The 18,954-nt window shown below is 40.6% G+C and overlaps 1 protein-coding gene across 4 annotated transcripts in view; it reads right to left on the reverse strand.

The window, feature by feature from the left end:
• Window positions 1-18,954, reverse strand: part of LOC117062375 (calmodulin-lysine N-methyltransferase-like) — a 224,159-nt gene that overhangs the window by 185,943 nt on the left and 19,262 nt on the right. For all 4 annotated transcript variants that reach the window (XR_004428337.1, XM_033175838.1, XM_033175837.1 and 1 more), the window contains exon 3: window positions 3,495-3,559. Coding sequence is in view for 3 of the 4 variants with exons in the window: in XM_033175838.1 (XP_033031729.1) it covers window positions 3,495-3,559 (65 nt within the window). In the remaining variant the exon portion in view is untranslated. The remainder of the gene's footprint in view (window positions 1-3,494; window positions 3,560-18,954) is intronic.

An 18,954-nucleotide genomic window follows, 5' to 3' on the forward strand; every position in this document is an offset into this window, starting at 1 on the left:
GAAAAAGCAGAAGCAAGAAATCTGCTACAAATGCTTATAGAGCACTCCCTTGTTATCCAAGGTATCCCAGCGACATATCAAAGGAAACACAAAAGCAGCCAGTACCTCATCTGAGGTGAAAGATGTCATCCTCTACTTTTCCCTAGGTAGCTTGCCAGCATGTCTTTCCAGGCACAATGAATCAATAGTAGATACAACTTCCTGACCAAGAAGCTTTGATATCTCAAAAGAAAGCAGGTTCTCAAATAGTAGAAACCAAAGAATGAAACATACATACCTATTCCTAGTTAAAGATAAGCACTTTCAAAATGGTTTGTTTTCCACCATAGTAAATATAAATACATAAAAAGAAGGTTGGGGTCATATATCACACAGCAATAAATCAATATGCAGAAGTGATTCATTCTGTACGAGATTCCTCTTAATTTCTTCCCACAACATTTGAAGAAATTCAAGCAATGAAAAGTTACCTCAAAAATAGAAAACACTTTGCAATTCATACATTTACAATCACAAAACTTCTAAACAAAAAAAGTAAGTATAAAAAAATTATCTTTTCTAATAGGAAATAAGCTATCTAGAGGTTTCATTTATTTTCCAAAATTCAAGAGATTTTTCCACGTCTTTTCACTTAGAGCATAAACCAATTCAGAAGGTAAGACTGATATTTTCATCTTTGAAAATTTACAATGAATACAACCATTCCCTGATTTTCAAAATGAATTTAAAATTGAAATTAATGGTTCTACTAAACCATGACCATACCGTTTTTACTTTATCTACACATATCAGGTTTTTGTGACTAGAAAATGTTTTAATTAAGCTGTTTTTTCTATTACTAAGAAGCATTATTAACCTAGAAACAAATTCCTAAAATAAATAGATAATTCCATCTATTGGTTCTCTCATCTATTAGAAACTTTTTTCCTCATTCTAATTGTCCTTTAATGTACTACCATGGTGATGATTTCCAAACTGATACTCTTGTATGGAACTTTGGCTCTCTATCAAAAGTACTTCTTTATTTAAAGCTAGAAGTAGAAAAATTAAACTGTTATTTTAAAAAATTAAACTAAAAAATCAGCCAGGAAAAATCTATTTTTTTGTATTCTTGAATTACTGAATACATTAGATTATAAATAAATCAAATAGAAATATTTAGACACATCTTCATATGTCAACATGGTAAAAGCTTAGGGCTATTATTTGAGATATTTATCCTAATTATATTGGGCTATGACAAAGAATTATGATTGTGGCGCCCTCTGCTGGGTTTTCTAGTCACAAACTCAATATCACTACTGGCATAATAAAATCAAATTTTTGAGGCATCAAGTGAAAAATCACTTTTTCAGTCCATGGTTACTTTACGTCCAAGATTATGTAAAAGTCATAATCAATATTTACTTTATTGGAACAGGACTTTACAAATTTATAATTAAATGAAACATTTATATAGATTTTTCTGTTAAAAAGAGTAAACATAAAAAGTACACAAAACAATATGTTTTAATAGGTCTTATTTTTGTTACCACTTCTATCATTTCACAATATATTCAGGTTTTTAAGACAATATTTATAATGAGGCATTTTAATAAACAGCTATTTTGCTAATTTTATCTAATTTTTTTGCCTTGTTAGTTCAATTAAATTAGTATAAAACAGAATAACCCTAATAATATTATCTTCTTTATTAGAAAAAAAACAGAAGAGGTTATATAGGTACTCATCGCCACTAATAATTAATAGCTTCCATTTACTGAATATCAACTCTGAGCCATGCAGTATGTTATGTACTTTATAATATAGCCAGTCCTAAAAGATGAAAACAGTTGAGGTTCATAGAGATGACACAAATTGCTCAAGATGAATTTCAAAGCCAAAAGTTAAATGCAGGTGGGTATCATTCCAAAGTCTTAAACTTTTCTACCAAACAACAGACAATAAAAAAACACCCTCAATATGCAACCTTTCCGTTTGTTCATGCAACAACAACACAGGGCATGGAACAAGTTGACGGGAAAAAATGTTAGAGAAGGATAAGACAGTTATTCATGCCTAAAATAATAATCGATGCCTTTAGGAAATTATTTTTAGCTTACATAATGCTACCAGCTAGGGGCCCTATTTCATACTGAGTCAACCGGGAACAATACTTGACTTACTGAATCAAAAATTCCACATTTAACATTCTAGAATCATTTTCTGAAATTACGTATGTGTAAGCCTGACTTAATGATATTTAACATTACCCCAGAACTAAAAGAGTACGTATCCTCAACCATCACTGGTATGCTTTGCCCAGTCCTTGTCCAGACCTAATAAAAATATGAGATATGCCTAAGTGGGAAAGAATTCACTAAGTGCCAACACAGAGAAACTAAAAGGCATTCTGGTTCAAGTTGGTGTTTGGAAAATTAAAAAAAGAAAGAAAGAAAGAAACTAAAAGGCACATCTGTCACTATCTATGAAAAAGAAAGCTATATTATTTTAGGTATTTAGGATAATTTAAGGACATTTATAGATTCCTTAGTGAATCACAAGTATTTTTCTATAAAATCAAAAGCTTATCATAATGTGGACATAAGAACAAAAGTACTTTTGAGTATTACTGAACATAATTCTACGCAAATCTATTCATTTGATAAAGCTGCATTGTTAAGCCAAAGACACTACCTAAATTCAGACAATAGTTAACTTTTCTGAAATTTTATTTTGAGAAAAAGAGTGTAAGTACTATTTTCACATTTAAAATGGTCATATTTCATTGACAATTCACTATCTTAAGAGAAAAGTCCTATACAAAAAACATAAAAAGTCCATAGCTCCTATGATGGTAGGCTGTTTAACTCAGTGACATAAAAGTATTCTTGGCTGATTTCTTTCATCACATGAAATTAATTACAAGAATTATAAGAAATATTTAAGTGATTTTCTCAGTGGACAAATCTATCACCACTTAATCAGAAGCTTCGATGAAAAGGCAATATATTCTACAATATTGTAATACTGCATCAAACAAAAGCACTCTGGTATTAATGTATAGTAGCATCAAGAAAAATACGTTCTAGGTTTATTCTACAGTGAAAGTAAAGAAGCAAGAAATGGCAAAGAAATCACCCAAAACAAAGCAAAGAAAGAAGAAACAGCCCCACTATTGAATTAACTGAGGTCAAAATCTAAACAAAAATAAAAGGGACAGTACTTCAGTGTCCAGTGTCCTTTCTGACCTACATTCTCTCTCTCTCTCTCTCTCTCTCTCTGTCTCTCACACACACACACACACCTGCAAAGTGTAAAAACTGCAGTATCCCATTTTTGTCGGTGTACCTTATAAAAGGCTTATTTTGCAGCTGAAGACAGTAAAACTTTCTATTATATATATATGCATACATTTAGTGAGTATAATAAATATTAGTGAGAAGAAAACATCAACTATAAATTCACTTTGTAAAACACTAAATATATTTCTATAGAGTAAATGTATAACTTACAAACATTTCCTGTATTGTCAAAGCTGGTAAGGACATCTTCAACATTCAAGGATCCGCTATTATGCCTAGAAAGAAGTAAAGCGTTTGCTTTAATGATTCTGAAAAGTTAACATTTTTAGTTTTCAAAAAAGCTGAGACTGAGACTGTATATTATGATACAACCAATAGCAATAAATTATTCCATGCTATATTTTAAGAATATTTTCTGCCCACTAGAGGGAGAAGGAAAAGAAATAACAGTATGGTCTTCAGAATATTTAACATAAAGACTTTTTAAATGATAAATCTACATCTTAAAGTACTAACAAATAATATTTACTTGTTGTGTTTTCATTATATAAAGGGAAGTTCTTAACCTTTTTAAAGCCAAAAAACCCACACAGTATAGAGAATCTTCAAGTTGAAAAATCATCACCTTCCAGAACCACACTCAACATTACATAAATTTACTCTATAACAGCACAAAAAATTCAGAACTTCAGTCACAAAGAACTAGCCAATCTTCAGGTCTGCTGTTCCATCTACAGGCAGTTATGAATGTCAGTGAGCAAAGTTTTTGTAACTTTTACCCACTGATCCAAATTCTAACACCTTTAATTCTAATCCCTCTTCACTTAACTCTTTTAAATATTTGACTTGACATTGATATTTTATTAATACCTATGAAAAATACTCTTTGTTATATACAAATAGACTCAATTGTGCAATAGTTCATAGAGTTTCAGTTTCTCAGGGAAAAATCAAATTAGTGCTAATCCATCTACAATCCTCTACATTCTCTCCCATATAATTTACAGCTGGAGTTCTTTAGAATGTTATAAAAGTTTATAATAACCATTGATAATTCATAAACATTTACTTCAACATTCACTTTGTCATTTACAATTTGTCATAAATGATATGTATATAGAATTATGGACTGAAGTGTGCCTCCTACTTCCCCCAAATTCTTATGCTGAAGCCCTAACCCTGATACCTCAAAAGGTGACTATATTTAGAGATAGGACTTTTAAAGGTAATTTAGTTAAAATAGGGTCATTAGGGTGGGCCCTAAAGCAATGTGACTGGTTTCTTTATAAGAAGAGGGGGTATTGGGAATCTCACCCCCATCCCCCACAGCAGCAGCTACAGCAAGACCCAACCAAGGAGAGTCTGAGCTCAGACACGCCTAGCCCTGCCCCTACCTGATGGTCCTTCCCTACCTATCCTGGTAGCTGAAGGCAAAGGGGATATACTCTTGGGAGGTCTAGGGCCCCACCCACCGCCAGTTCCTCTCCATACTACTACAGTTGATGTTCTCTGGAAAGCGCCACCTCCCAGCAGGAGGCCAACCGGCACAAAAACAGAGCATTAACCACCAAAGCTAAGAACGCTCACAGACTCCATTGTACTCCCCTGCCCCGCCACCTCCACCAGAACAGGTGCTGGTATTCACAGCTAAGAGACCCATAGACAGTTCACATCACAAGACTCTGTGCAGACAACCCCCACTACCAGCCCAGGGCCAGGTAGACTCACTGGGTAGCTAGAACCCAGGAGAGACAACAATCACAGCAGTTCTGCTCATAGGAAGGAAGCCACATCCATAGGAAAAAGGGGAGAGAGTACTACATCAAGGGAACACCCAGCGGGACAAAAGAATCTGAACAACAGCCTTCAGCCCTAGACCTTCCCTCTAACTGAGCCTACCTAAATGAGAAGGAACCAGAAAAACAACCCTGTTAATGTGACTAAACAAGGCTCATTAACACCCCCAAAAAATCACACTAGTTCACCAGCAATGGATCCAGACCAAGAAGAAATCCCGGATTTACCTGAAAAAGAATTCAGGAAGTTAGTTATTAAACTAATCAGGAAGGCACCAGAGAAAGGCAAAGCCCAATGCAAGCAAATCCAAAAGAAAAATATAAGAAGTGAAGGGAGAAATATTCAAGGAAATAGATAGCATAAAAAACAGTCAAAACATCAGGAAACCTCAGACACACTTTTAGAAATGTGAAATGCTCTGGAAAGTCTCAGCAATAGAATTGAACAAGAAGAAGAAAGAAATTCCGAGCTCAAAAACAAGATCTTAGAATTAACCCAATCCAACAAAGACAAACAGAAAAAGAATAAGAAAATATGAACAAAGCCTCCAAGAAGTCTGGGATTATGTTAAACGACCAAACTGAAGAATAATCGGTGTTCCTGAGGAAGAAGCTTGGAAAACATATTTGGGGGAATAATCAAGGAAAATTTCCCCAGTCTTGCTAGAGACCTAGACATCCATCTACAAGAAGGTCAAGCTCTGGGAAATTCATCACAAAAGGATCATCACCTAGGCACATTGCCATCAGATTATCCAAAGTTAAGATGGAGGAAAGAATCTTAAGAGCTGTGAGACAAAAGCACCAGGTAACCTATAAAGAAAACCCTATCAGATCAACAGCAGATTTATCAGCAGAAACCCTACAATGCGGAAGGGACTGGGGCCCTATCTTCAGCCTCCTCAAACAAAACAATTATCAGCCAAGAATTTTGTATCCAGTGAAACTAGGCATCATATATGTAGGTATCATATATGAAGGAAATTACAGCCTTTTTCAGACAAATACTGAGAGAATTTGCCATTACCAACCCACCACCACAAGAACTGCTAAAAACAGCTCTAAATCTTGAAACAAATCCTGGAAACACATCAAAGTAGAACCTCTTTAAAGCATAAATCACATAGGACCTATAAAACAAAAATACAAGTGAAAAAGCAAAAACAAAAAAAACCAAAGTACTCAGGCAACAAAGAGTACAATGAATGCAAGGGTACCTCACATTTCAATACTAACAATGAATGTAAACGGCCTAAATGCTCCATTTAAAAGACGCAGAACCACAAAATAGATAAGAACTCACCAAGGAACTATCTGCTGCCTTCAGGAGACTCATCTAACACATAAGGACTCATACTTAACTTAAAGGGGTGGAAAAAGGCATTTCATGCAAATGGATACCAAAAACTAGCAGGGTGGCTATTCTTATATCAGACAAAATAAACCTTAAAACAACAGCAGTTAAAAGAGACAAAGAAGGATATTATATAATGGTAAAAGGCCTTGTCCAACAGGAAAATATCACAATCTTAAACATATATGTACCTAATGTTTGGATGAACGGAGGCAAGATGGTGCACTTCCGGGTTCTTCATCCCCCCCACCCCCCACGCCAACTTTTCCCCCACGCGCGAAAATGCAGCCGGCGCCCGGGAAGGTGCAGACCAACTAGGCATGCGCCAGGTGACGTCAATCCGAAGAGACCAACATTTACCTGGTCGCACCTGTGGAACGCCCCCTGACACACCTGTGCCCCGCCTATTGCCCTCCCCCTCCTAGAAAAGCCGCTCCGGAGGGACGCCACGCACGGCCTTCTCACAGCCCCACTCCTGTCGGGATGTCGGGACTGTGGGAACTCCGTCGGAGAGCCCCACTGGGGAACTCTGTCGGCCTTCTTTGCCGGAGGCCGACAGACCTCTTCCCCACACCTTAGGTGACCAAAATAAACTTGCAGTTTTGCTCCTACACTTGCCTACTCGCTGGTTCTTTTGTGCCCGCTCTGGTGGTCTTAGAAAAACAAATCAGTTGGTGCCGAAGACCCAGGAGGAGACCCCTCCTCAGGCCTCTAAGGGTTGAGGAACCTCCTCCTGCTCCCACACGGCAGATGGACCAGGACTTGAGACCCGCTTCCCTCACTCTCACGGCCTCTCTGGGGTAAGTGCCCTTGTCTCCTCTTTACCTCCCTCGGCCAGAAATCCTGTGCAGGTCTGAGGTCCATTTTGAGCCACCATGTGGCTCGTGAGACCCGTTCAGGACGGAGACGTCCGCCTGAAGGTAATCTCCACTTTGGCTCCATGAGCCTCCAGTCTGTCTCTGCTGGTTCCAAAGGATGCTTTGAAGCCAGGCAGAGATCCACTTCCATTTCCATTGTGTCCATTGTGTAAGTAAAGAGGAAACAAACGGGAAACCCCCAGTCCAAATTTCCAAAGAGCACCGGCCTCTCTGGGGTAAGTGCCCTTGTCTCCTCTTTACCTCCCTCGGCCAGAAATCCTGCACAGGTCCGAGGTCCATTTGGAGCCACCATGTGGCGTGGGAGACCCGTTCAGGACGGAGACGTCCGCCTGAAGGTAATCTCCACTTTGGCTCCATGAGCCTCCAGTCTGTCTCTGCTGGTTCCAAAGGACGCTTTGAAGGCAGGCAGAGATCCACTTCCATTTCCAATGTGTCCATTGTGTAAGTAAAGAGGAAACAAACGGGAAACCCCCCAGTCCAAATTTCCAAAGAGCACCCCCTTAGGGTGCCTCCTAGCCAATTTAAAAACCTTACAGGTCGAACAAGACCTTAGGAGGAAGCGGTTAATTTTCCTTTCCACTGTGGCGTGATCGAACTCAGCAATTTCTGCCAGTGGCTAGGCAAGTGGTCTGAAATTAATTACGTACAAGGCTTTTGGGCCTTAAGCTCTCGTCCCTATACTCCTCCTTCTCTCCCCGCTCTCTCCACCCCCTCCCTTCCTGCCCAGACTCCTCCTTCCTCCTCCTTATCTACTAGTAATCCACTCGGTCCCGTGCCTCCTTCCGGGCCCCCAAATGGCTGTCTTGAGTCCCCTATCTCTGCCCACACCCTCCTACAGTGTTAGCACCTTTGCGAGAGGTGGCTGGGGCGGAGGGGGTAGTCAGAGTACATGTCCCTCTTTCATTGGCCAATCTTTCCAAAATTGAGAAGCGTTTAGGTGATTTCTCAGCTAATCCTACCATATACATAAAGAAATTTAGATACCTTTGTCAGGCTTATGACTTAACTTGGCATAACCTCCAGGTTATCCTAACCTCTACCCTAAACTGACTGAGGTTCTAACTCAGTATACCCGGTTAGATCCGGCCTCCCCCACAGGGGCCACCATTTTGGTGTCTTATTTCATTTCTCAATCAGCTCCTGACATTCGTAAAAAACTTCAAAAGGTAGAGGATGGTCCTCAGACACCAATACAAGACCTGGTTAAATTAGCCTTTAAGGTCTATAACTCCAGAGAGGAGACGGCAGGCTCGCCTCAAACAGAAGTTACAGCTCCTAGCAGTGGCTTTACAGCCCAGTCGTAACCCCAGGCCAGAGAGTACACACTCCGCAGACTCCACGGCTACGAAAGGAGCCTGCTATAAGTGCGGCAAGGCAGGACACTATGCCAACAGGTGTCCGCAAGGTCCCCGAGCCCCAACGCAGCCTTGCTATAAGTGCAAGGCATCAGGACATTGGGCCAGTGAATGTCCTAACCCTCGTCCACCAGCAACCCCCTGCCCTGCTTGCTAGCAGGGAGGACACTGGAAGTCTCATTGCCCCACCCTGAGAACAGGTGCTGCGTCTCCACGTGACCCCCTTTCCCAGGATCCTGGGAGCTCCTTCCAGCTCCTACATCTGGACGACGATGACAACTGAAGGTGCCGAGACTCAGGGACCCCCATCACCCTCGCAGAGCTGCGGGTAACTCTCCTGGTAGCGGGTAAGACAATCAATTTTTTAATCAACAGCGAGGCTACCTATTCTGTTTTGCCGTCCTTCTCTGGACCTAGCCTTCCATCCAATATCTCTGTAGTAGGAGTAAGCGGAAAGCCATCCACTCCACAAAAACTCCACTCCTTAATTGCTGCCTGGCCAACAACTACTCTGCGCACTCGTTCCTCATTCCCAGCTAAAAAGGGCCCCTACCAAAAGCAATCAGTGGAAATCAGTTTGGCTTTCCCCCACTCGCCTCAAACTTACTAAATTTTCTTAACTATCTCATACTCCTCAACCTTGCTGGGACCTTCCTTCTGGGTTTTGCCCCTATTCCAACAAATGCTTCCATTCCTCATTCCTATACTAATACTGTGCCTTATTTTATTCTTCATCCGTACGTCCAAATGCCAACCATGGGCCCCGACCTTAACGACGCCCCTTAACAGCAGGAAGTAGCCAGACAGACCACGGCGCCCCTTATCACTATTACCAATAAAAGGTTGGAATGTTTGGACCAACGGAGGCAAGATGGTGCACTTCTGGGTTCTTCCTCACCAACTTTTCCCGCGCGCGCGAAAATGCAGCCGGCGCCCGGGAAGGTGCAGACCAACTAGGCGTGCGCCAGGTGACGTCAATCCGAAGAGACCAACATTTACCTGGTCGCACCTGTGGAACGCCCCCTGACACGCCCGTGCCCCGCCTATTGCCCTCCCACTCCTAGAAAAGCCGCTCCGGAGGGACGCCACGCACGGCCTTCTCACAGCCCCACTCCTGTCGGGATGTCGGGACTGTGGGAACTCCATCGGAGAGCCCCACTGGGGGACTCTGTCGGCCTTCTTTGCCGGAGGCCGACAGACCTCTTCCCCACACCTTAGGTGACCAAAATAAACTTGCAGTTTTGCTCTTACACTTGCCTACTCGCTGGTTCTTTTGTGCCCGCTCTGGTGGTCTTAGAAAAACAAATCACCTAACACTGGAGCTCCCAAATTTATAAAACAATTACTAATGCCAAAGAAATGAGATAGACAGCAACACAATAATAGTAGGGGACTTCAATACTCCACTGATAGCGCTAGACAGGTCATCAAGACAGAAAGTCAACAAAGAAACAATAGATTTAAACTATACCTTGGAACAAATGGACTTAACAGATATATACAGAACATTTCATGCAACAACTGCAGAATAAACATTTTATGCAACAGCACATGGAACTTTCTCCAAGACCATATGATAGGCATAAAACGAACCTCAATACATTTAAGAAAACTGGAATTATATCAAACGCTCTCTCAGACCACAGTGGAATAAAACTGGAAATCAACTCCAAAAGGGACCTTCAAAACCATGCAAATACATGAAAATTCAATAACCTGCTCCTAAATGAGCACTGGGTCAAAAATGAAATCAAGATGAAAATTAAAAAATTATTCAAACTGAGTGACAATAATGACACAACCTATCAAAATCTCTGGGATACAGCAAAGGTGATGCTAAGAGGAAAGTTCATAGCCTTAAACACCTACATCAAAAAGACTGAAAGAGGCCGGGCGCGGTGGCTCAAGCCTGTAATCCCAGCACTTTGGGAGGCCGAGACGGGCGGATCACGAGGTCAGGAGATCGAGACCATCCTGGCTAACACGGTGAAACCCCGTCTCTACTAAAATATACAAAAAAAAAAATTAGCCGGGCGAGATGGCGGGCGCCTGTAGTCCCAGCTACTCGGAGGCTGAGGCGAGAGAATGGCGTAAACCTGGGAGGCGGAGCTTGCAGTGAGCTGAGATCCGGCCACTGCACTCCAGCCTGGGCGACAGAGCGAGACTCCGTCTCAAAAAAAAAAAAAAATAAAAAATAAAAAAAAATAAAAAAAAAGACTGAAAGAGCACAAACTGACATTCTAAGGTCACACCTCAAGGAACCAGAGAAACAAGAATAAACCAAACCCAAACACAGCAGAAGAAAGAAAATAACCAAGATCAGAGCAGAACTAAATGAAATTGAAACAACAACTACAAAATACAAAAGACAAATTAAACAAAAAGCTGGTTCTTTGAAAAGATAAATAAAATTGATAGACCATTAGCAAGATTAACCAAGAAAAAAAGAAAGAAAATCCAAATAACCTCACTAGGAAACAGGAGATATTGTAACTGACACCACTGAAATAGAAAAGATCATTCAAGGCTACTACATTTATGCACACAAAGTAGAAAACCTAGAAGAGACTGATAAATTCCTAGAAAAATATCACTCTCCTAGCTTAAATCAGGAAAAATTAGATACCCTGAGGCACCCAGCTAGCCGAGTCAGTAAAGCATGAGAATTAGATACCCTGAACAGACCAATAACAAGCAGCGAGATTGAAATGGTAATTTTTAAATTACCAAAAAAAAAAAAAAAAAGTCCAGGACCAGATGCATTCACAGCAGAATTCTACCAGACATTCAAAGAAGAATTGGTACCAATTCTTTTTTTTTTTTTTTTTTTTTGAGACGGAGTCTCGCTCTGTCGCCCGGCCTGGAGTGCAGTGGCCGGATCTCAGCTCACTGCAAGCTCCGCCTCCCGGGTTTTACCGCCATTCTCCTGCCTCAACCTCCCGAGTAGCTGGGACTACAGGCGCCCGCCACCTCGCCCGGCTATTTTTTTTCTATTTTTTAGTAGAGACGGGGTTTCACAGTGTTAGCCAGGATGGTCTCGATCTCCTGACCTCGTGATCCGCCCGTCTCGGCCTCCCAAAGTGCTGGGATTACAGGCTTGAGCCACCGCGCCCGGCCGGTACCAATTCTTTTGACACGATTCCACAAGATAAAGAAAGAAGAAACCCTCCCTAATTAATTCTATGAAGCCAGCATCACTCTAATACCAAAACCAGGGGCAGACATAACCAAAAAAGAAAACTACAGACTGATATCCTTGATGAACACAGATGTTAAAATCCTTAACAAAATACCAGTTAACCGAATCCAACAACATATCAAAAAGATAATCCACCATGATCAAGTGGGTTTCATACCAGGAATGCAGGGATGCCTTAACATATGTAAGTCAATAAATGTGATATACCACATAGACAGAATTAAAAACAAAAATCACATGATCATCTCAATAGATGCAGAAAAAGCATTCAACAAAATCCAGCATCCCTTTATGATTAAAACTCTCAGCAAAATTGGCATACAAGGGACATTCCTTAATGTAATAAAAGCCATCTATGACAAACCCACAGCCAACATAATACTGAATGGGGAAAAGCTGAAAGCAGTCCCTCTGAGAACAGGAACAAGATAAGGATGCCCACTTTTACCACTCCTCTTCAACATAAGTCCTAGCCAGAGACCACAAGAGAAAGAAATAAAGGGCATCCAAATCAGTAAAGAGGAAGTCAAATTGTCACTGTTTGCTGATGATATGATCATTTACCTTGAAAACCCTAAAGACTCCTCCAACAAGCTCCTAGAACTGATACAAGAATTCAGCAAAGTTTCCAAATACAAGATTAATGTACACAAATCAGTAGTTCTTCTATACACCAACAGCGACCAAGTGGAGAATCAAATCAAGAACTCAACCCTTTTTACAATAGCTGCAAAAAAATAAAAATAAAATACTTAGGAATATACCTAACCAAGGAGTCAAAAGACCTCTATGAGGAAAACTACAAAACACAGCTGAAAGAAATCACAGATGACACAAAAAACTGGAAACACATCCCATGTTCATGGATGGGTAGAATCAATATGGTGAAAATGACCATACTGCCAAAAGCAATCTACAAATTCAATTCAATCCCCATCAAAATACCACCATCATTCTTCACAGAATTAGAAAAAACAATTCTAAAATTTATATGGAACCAAAAAAGAGCCTGCATAGCCAAAGCAAGACTAAGCAAAAAGAACAAATCTGGAGGCATCACACTACCTGATTTCAAACTATACTATAAAGCCACAGTCACTAAAACTGTGTGGTACTGGTGTACAAATAAGCACATAGACCATTGGAACAGAATAGAGAACCCAGAAATAAATCCAAACACTTACAGTCAATTGATCTTTGACAAAGTAAACAAAACAAAGTGGGGGAAAGGACACCCTTTTCAACAAATGGTGCTGGGATAATTGGCTAGCCATATGCAGAGAATGAAACTGGATCCTCAACTCACCTTATACAAAATCAACTTAGGATGGATTGAGGACTTAAATCTAAGACCTAAAACTATAAAAATTCTAGAAGATAACATTAGAAAAACCCTTCCAGACATTGTCTTAGGCAAGGATTTCATGAGCAAGAACCCAAAAGCAACGGCAAAAAACAAAACAAAACAAAACAAACAAACAAAGACAAAGAGCTGAGACCTAATTAAACTAAGGAGCTTTTGCACAGCAAAAGCAACAGTCAGCAGAGTAAACAGACAACCCAGAGAGTGGAAGAAAATCTTCACATTCTAAACATCTGACAAAGGCCCAATATTTGGAATCTACAACAAACTCAAACAAATCAGTAAGAAAAAAGCAAACAATCCCATCAAAAAGTGGACTAAGGACATGAATGGACAATTCTCAAAAGAAGGTAGACAAATGGCCAACAAATATATGAAAAAATGCTCAACATCACTAGTGATCAGGGAAAAGCAAATCGAAAGCACAATGCGATACCACCTTACTCCTGCAAGAATGGCCATAATCAAAAAGTCAAAAAACAACAGATACTGGCATGGATGCTGTGATCAGGGAACACCTCTACATTGCTGGTGGGAATGTAAACTGGTACAACCACTATGGAAACAGTGTGGAGATTCCTTAAAGAAGTAAAAGTAGAACTACCATTTGATCCAGCAATCCCACTACTGGGTATCTACCCAGAGGAAAATAAGTCATTATTCGAAAAAGACACTTGCATGTTTATAGCAGCACAATTCACAACTGCAAAATCATGGAACCAACCCAAATGTCCATCAATCAACGAGTGGATAAAGAAACTGCGGTATAGCCGGGCGTGGTGGCTCAAGCCTGTAATCCCAGCACTTTGGGAGGCTGAGACGGGCAGATCACGAGGTCAGGAGATCGAGACCATCCTGGCTAACATGGTGAAACCCCATCTCTACTAAAAAATACAAAAAACTAGCCAGGCGAGGTGGCCGGCGCCTGTAGTCCCAGCTACTCGGGAGGCTGAGGCAGGAGAATGGCGTGAACCCGGGAGGCGGAGCTTGCAGTGATCTGAGATCCGGCCACTGCACTCCAGCCTGGGCGACAGAGCGAGACTCCGTCTCAAAAAAAAAAAAAAAGAAAGAAAAAAAAAAGAAACTGCGGTATATATATATACAATGGAATACTATAAAGAGGAATGAATTAGGAGCATTTGCAGTGACCTGGATGGGATTGGAGACTATTATTTTAAATGAAGTAACTCAGGAATGGAAAACCAAACATCATATATTCTCACTGGTATATGGGAGCTAAGCTATGAGGATGCAGAGGCATAAGAATGATACAATGGACTTTGGGGGCTTGCAGGGAAGACTGTGAGGGGGGCGAGGGATAAACAAATATGGTACACTGTATACTGCTCGGCTGATGGGTGAACCAAAATCTCACAAAACACCACAAAAGAACTTATTCATGTAACCAAATACCACCTATATCCCAATAATTTATGGAAAAAAATTAAAATTAAAATTAAAAAATTTTTAAAGGGGTTAGGTGTGGTGGCGCATGCCTGTAATCCCAGCACTGTGGGAGGCCAAGGCAGGTGGATCACAAAGTCAGGAGTTTGAGACCAGCCTGGCCAATATGGTGAAACCCCATCTCTAATAAAAATACAAAAATTAGCTGGGTGTGGTGGCGTGCGCCTGTAGTCCCAGCCTCTCAGAAGGCTGAGGCAGGAGAATTGCTTAAACCTGGGAGGTAAAGGATCGAGTGAGCCGAGATTGCACCACTGCACTCCAGCCTGGGCAACAGAGGGAGATTCTGTCTCAAAAAGTAAAAATAAATAAATTATCAACTGAAAAAAAAGAGGAGGTAGGACACAGAGAGACAATATGGTCGTGCACGCACAGAGGAATGGCCTCTGAAAAGGCAATGTGAGGGCGGTCATCTGCAAGCCAAGGGAAGAGGCCTCAAAAGAAACCAAACCTGCCAACACCTTTATCTCAGACTTCTAGCTCCCAAAGCTGCAAGAAACTAAATTTCTGTCATTTAAGCCCCCCAGTATGTGGTGTTTTGTTTTGGCAGCCCAGCAAACTAAAACATAGTAAGAGAATACATGTACATTGTATTACCCTTTTCATAAAAATAGAGCTTTTCTTTCTTTTTTTTTTTTTTTGAGATGGAGTCTCACTCTGTCACCCAGGCTGGAGTGCGGTGGCCGGATCTCAGCTCACTGCAAGCTCCGTCTCCCGGGTTTACGCCATTCTCCTGCCTCAGCCTCCCGAGTAGCTGGGACTACAGGCGCCCGCCACCACGGCCGGCTAGTTTTTTTGGTATTTTTTTAGTAGAGATGGGGTTTCACCGTGTTAGCGAGGATGGTCTCGATCTCCTGACCTCGTGATCCGCCCGTCTCGGCCTCCCAAAGTGCTGGGATTACAGGCTTGAGCCACCACGCCCGGCCTGCTTTTCTTTATTTCTACCACAGAGGCCAAGTTCTTTGACAGGGTGATTAAATGAGATGAAAAAGTTATTTGCAGTCTGACTGACCAAATAAGCACTAGGCCCCAAAGTATCGTAATCTAAAAAAACAAGGTCACCAATCACAAATAAAACAACCATAATAACTTAATAATTCTTTGTCTTCTCTGGGCCTATAAGATTCTAGGTATAGATGAGGTTATTTACACTAATATGGAAAACTATAGCAAATACTGAGATAAGATGAAAAGGAGCAAAATATTTAACTTCCAAAATGCAAGATGACTCACGCCTATAATCCCAGCACTTTAGGAGGTCGAGGCGGGTAGAATCACCTAAGGTCAGGAGTTCGAAACCAGCCTGGCCAACATGGTGAAACTCCATCTCTACTAAAAATACAAAAATTAGCCGGGTGTAGTGGCAGGCACCTGTAATCCCAGCTATTCAGGGGGCTGAGGCAGGAGAATCGCCTGAACCCGGGAGGCAGAGGTTGCTGTGAGCCGAGATCGTGCCATTGTACTCCAGCCTGGGTGACAAGAGAGAAACTCTATCTCAAAAACAAAAAAAAAAAAAAAAAAAAAAAAATGAGATGAAACTATTAAAATTATCAACAATACAGTATAGAAAATTTTTAAAAAGTTTTAATACAAAAGCAATATATGGTTCCTTCAAGAAAAAAACTGCTCATAATCCTAACATGGAGAGATAACATTAGAATTTTGGTATGCAGCCTTCAAATCTTATTCTATGTTCACATATTCCTTTTATTAAAGAACTGAAAGCACTCGTCCATATTGTTTTGCAATTTGTTATTCACCAATTATAAACAGTTTTATTATATTATGTATTATAAACAGTTTCCCACATCATTAAGTAATATCCCATAACATGATTTTAATGGCTGCCAAGTTCAATGGATGTCTGCACCATAATTTATTGAACCAGAACTTTATGTTAGATTTTAAGATTGCGCCCAATTTTGTGCTATTATGCACATTGCTGCAGTGAACATTCTTGTGGAAAACAGTAAATCTGTTTCTGATTGTTTACTTAAGATAAATTGCTAAAAGGGGAATTGTTTATGGCCTAATTTTATTTTATTTTTTTTTTTTATTTTTTTTTTTTTTTTTGAGACGGAGTCTTGCTCTGCCGCCCAGGCTGGAGTGCAGTGGCCGGGTCTCAGCTCACTGCAAGCTCCGCCTCCTGGGTTTACGCCATTCTCCTGCCTCAGCCTCCCAAGCAGCTGGGACTACAGGCGCCCGCCATGTCGCCCGGCTAGTTTTTTTTGTATTTTTTAGTAGAGACGGGGTTTCACCATGTTAGCCAGGATGGTCTCGATCTCCTGACCTCGTGATCCGCCCGTCTCGGCCTCCCAAAGTGCTGGGATTACAGGCTTGAGCCACCGCGCCCGGCCTATGGCCTAATTTTAATAAGAATATTCTCTTCCTCTTGCATCTCTCTTTCTCTCTCTCAAATATCAAGATGAAATAAATATTTGTAATTAAATCTGAAACAAGTATAAATAACATGCACATATTTTGTAATAATGGTAAATTTTTTTATATTTCTAAAAAACAAACAGAGATAATAGAAGTGAAGTACATGTTTTAAAAGTTAAAAACACTATTCATAATAAAAAATTTGATTTCCAGACTTATCACTGAAGCAAAACTTGTCATTCTTGAAAGCATTATTTCTTTTTTGAGACGGAGTCTTGCACTGTCGCCTGGGGAGGAGTGCAATGGCATGATCTCAGTTCACTGCAACCTCTGCCTCCTGCCTCAGCCTCCCAAGTAGCTGGGATTACAGGTGTCTGCCACCACACCTGGCTAATTTTTATATTTTTAGTAGAGACGGGGTTTCACTATGTTGGCCAGGCTGCTCTCAAACTCCTGACCTCGTGATCCACCTGCCTCAGCCTCCCAAAGTGCTGGGATTACAGGCGTTAGCCACTGCTCCCGGCCAAAAGCATTATTTCTCAAAGCAAAGAAACAGAAAGTTTACCCTATGACCTTTTTAAGGGGGTAGGCAGTGAAGAAACAGTAAACCTCATCTTATACCTCTAAGATACTTATAAAAATAAAATCAATTATCCATGAAATTATCAGGGTTTTAAAACCCTAGAAGATGGCATCTTATGAAAGAATAATGTTAATAATCACTATTTTCAAAACTATAAGAAGTTAGTTCTCCATATATGAAAACTGCTATCAATGTAGTATGACAAAGATTCAGTTTGGTTACTTCAAGTTCCCTTTCATTTGTTCCAAACTTAAGGACTGTTCTTTTTCACTGAGTCATCTATTTTATTCAAGCATCAACTCTATAAGCTCTTGCCTAGTCTTAGTTTTTCAGCTATTTACCTAGGTCCTGTCTGATCTCTGTGGTTCGACAGTAATGCCTATAACGAAAGAAACTTCTCAAACTTAAATCCTTAAAAACTTCAGTCTTAGCATTATACTTGTAATTAATGTTATGTGACAATGACAATTTTTTGCCAACATATTCAGAGTATAAAAAGTTCACTATCTTTGTCCTAAAGGGCAAAGCTTTATCCCAAACCATTACCAATGGCCAGATTCTTCTCCCCAGGGCCTAACAATTTTTTTCACAAGCACTTAAAGCTATCCTAGAACTGAGGAACTTTGAGTTTCTTCCTAAAAATGGCCTGCTGAGTAAGGACTGAGGAACAAGTCACTGGGGCAGATAATTATTTGAAGAGGGAAAAAGAAAAGCTGCTAGAGGAAAAGTCTGAAGCCTAAATGTGTCAAGAGGGTGAAACTAGAGGTTAAAAGCAAGCCATGGCTAGATATGACATTAAAATTATAGATAGCAAATTAAAAAATAGATATGTTAGACTTCATCAAAATTAAAAATTTTGTGCATCAAAAGATACTACATATCAAGAAAGTGAAAAGAAGGCCGGGTGCGGTGGCTCAAGCCTGTAATCCCAGCACTTTGGGAGGCCGAGACGGGCGGATCACGAGGTCAGGAGATCGAGACCATCCTGGCTAACACGGTGAAACCCCGTCTCTACTAAAAAAATACAAAACAATTAGCCGGGCGAGATGGCGGGCCCCTGTAGTCCCAGCTACTTGGGAGGCTGAGGCGAGAGAATGGCGTAAACCTGGGAGGCGGAGCTTGCAGTTGAGCTGAGATCCGGCCACTGCACTCCAGCCTGGGCGACAGAGCGAGACTCCGTCTCAAAAAAAAAAAAAAAAAAGAAAGTGAAAAGAAAATGCACAGGCTAGGAGAAAACATTTGCAAATATCACATGTATGATAGGGTCTAATATCCAGAATATATAAAAATAACTCGGAC

The sequence above is a fragment of the Trachypithecus francoisi genome, unplaced genomic scaffold (genome assembly GCF_009764315.1).
Source record: "Trachypithecus francoisi isolate TF-2019V2 unplaced genomic scaffold, Tfra_2.0 Lachesis_group17, whole genome shotgun sequence".
In the NCBI taxonomy this organism is placed as follows: Eukaryota; Metazoa; Chordata; class Mammalia; order Primates; family Cercopithecidae; genus Trachypithecus; species Trachypithecus francoisi.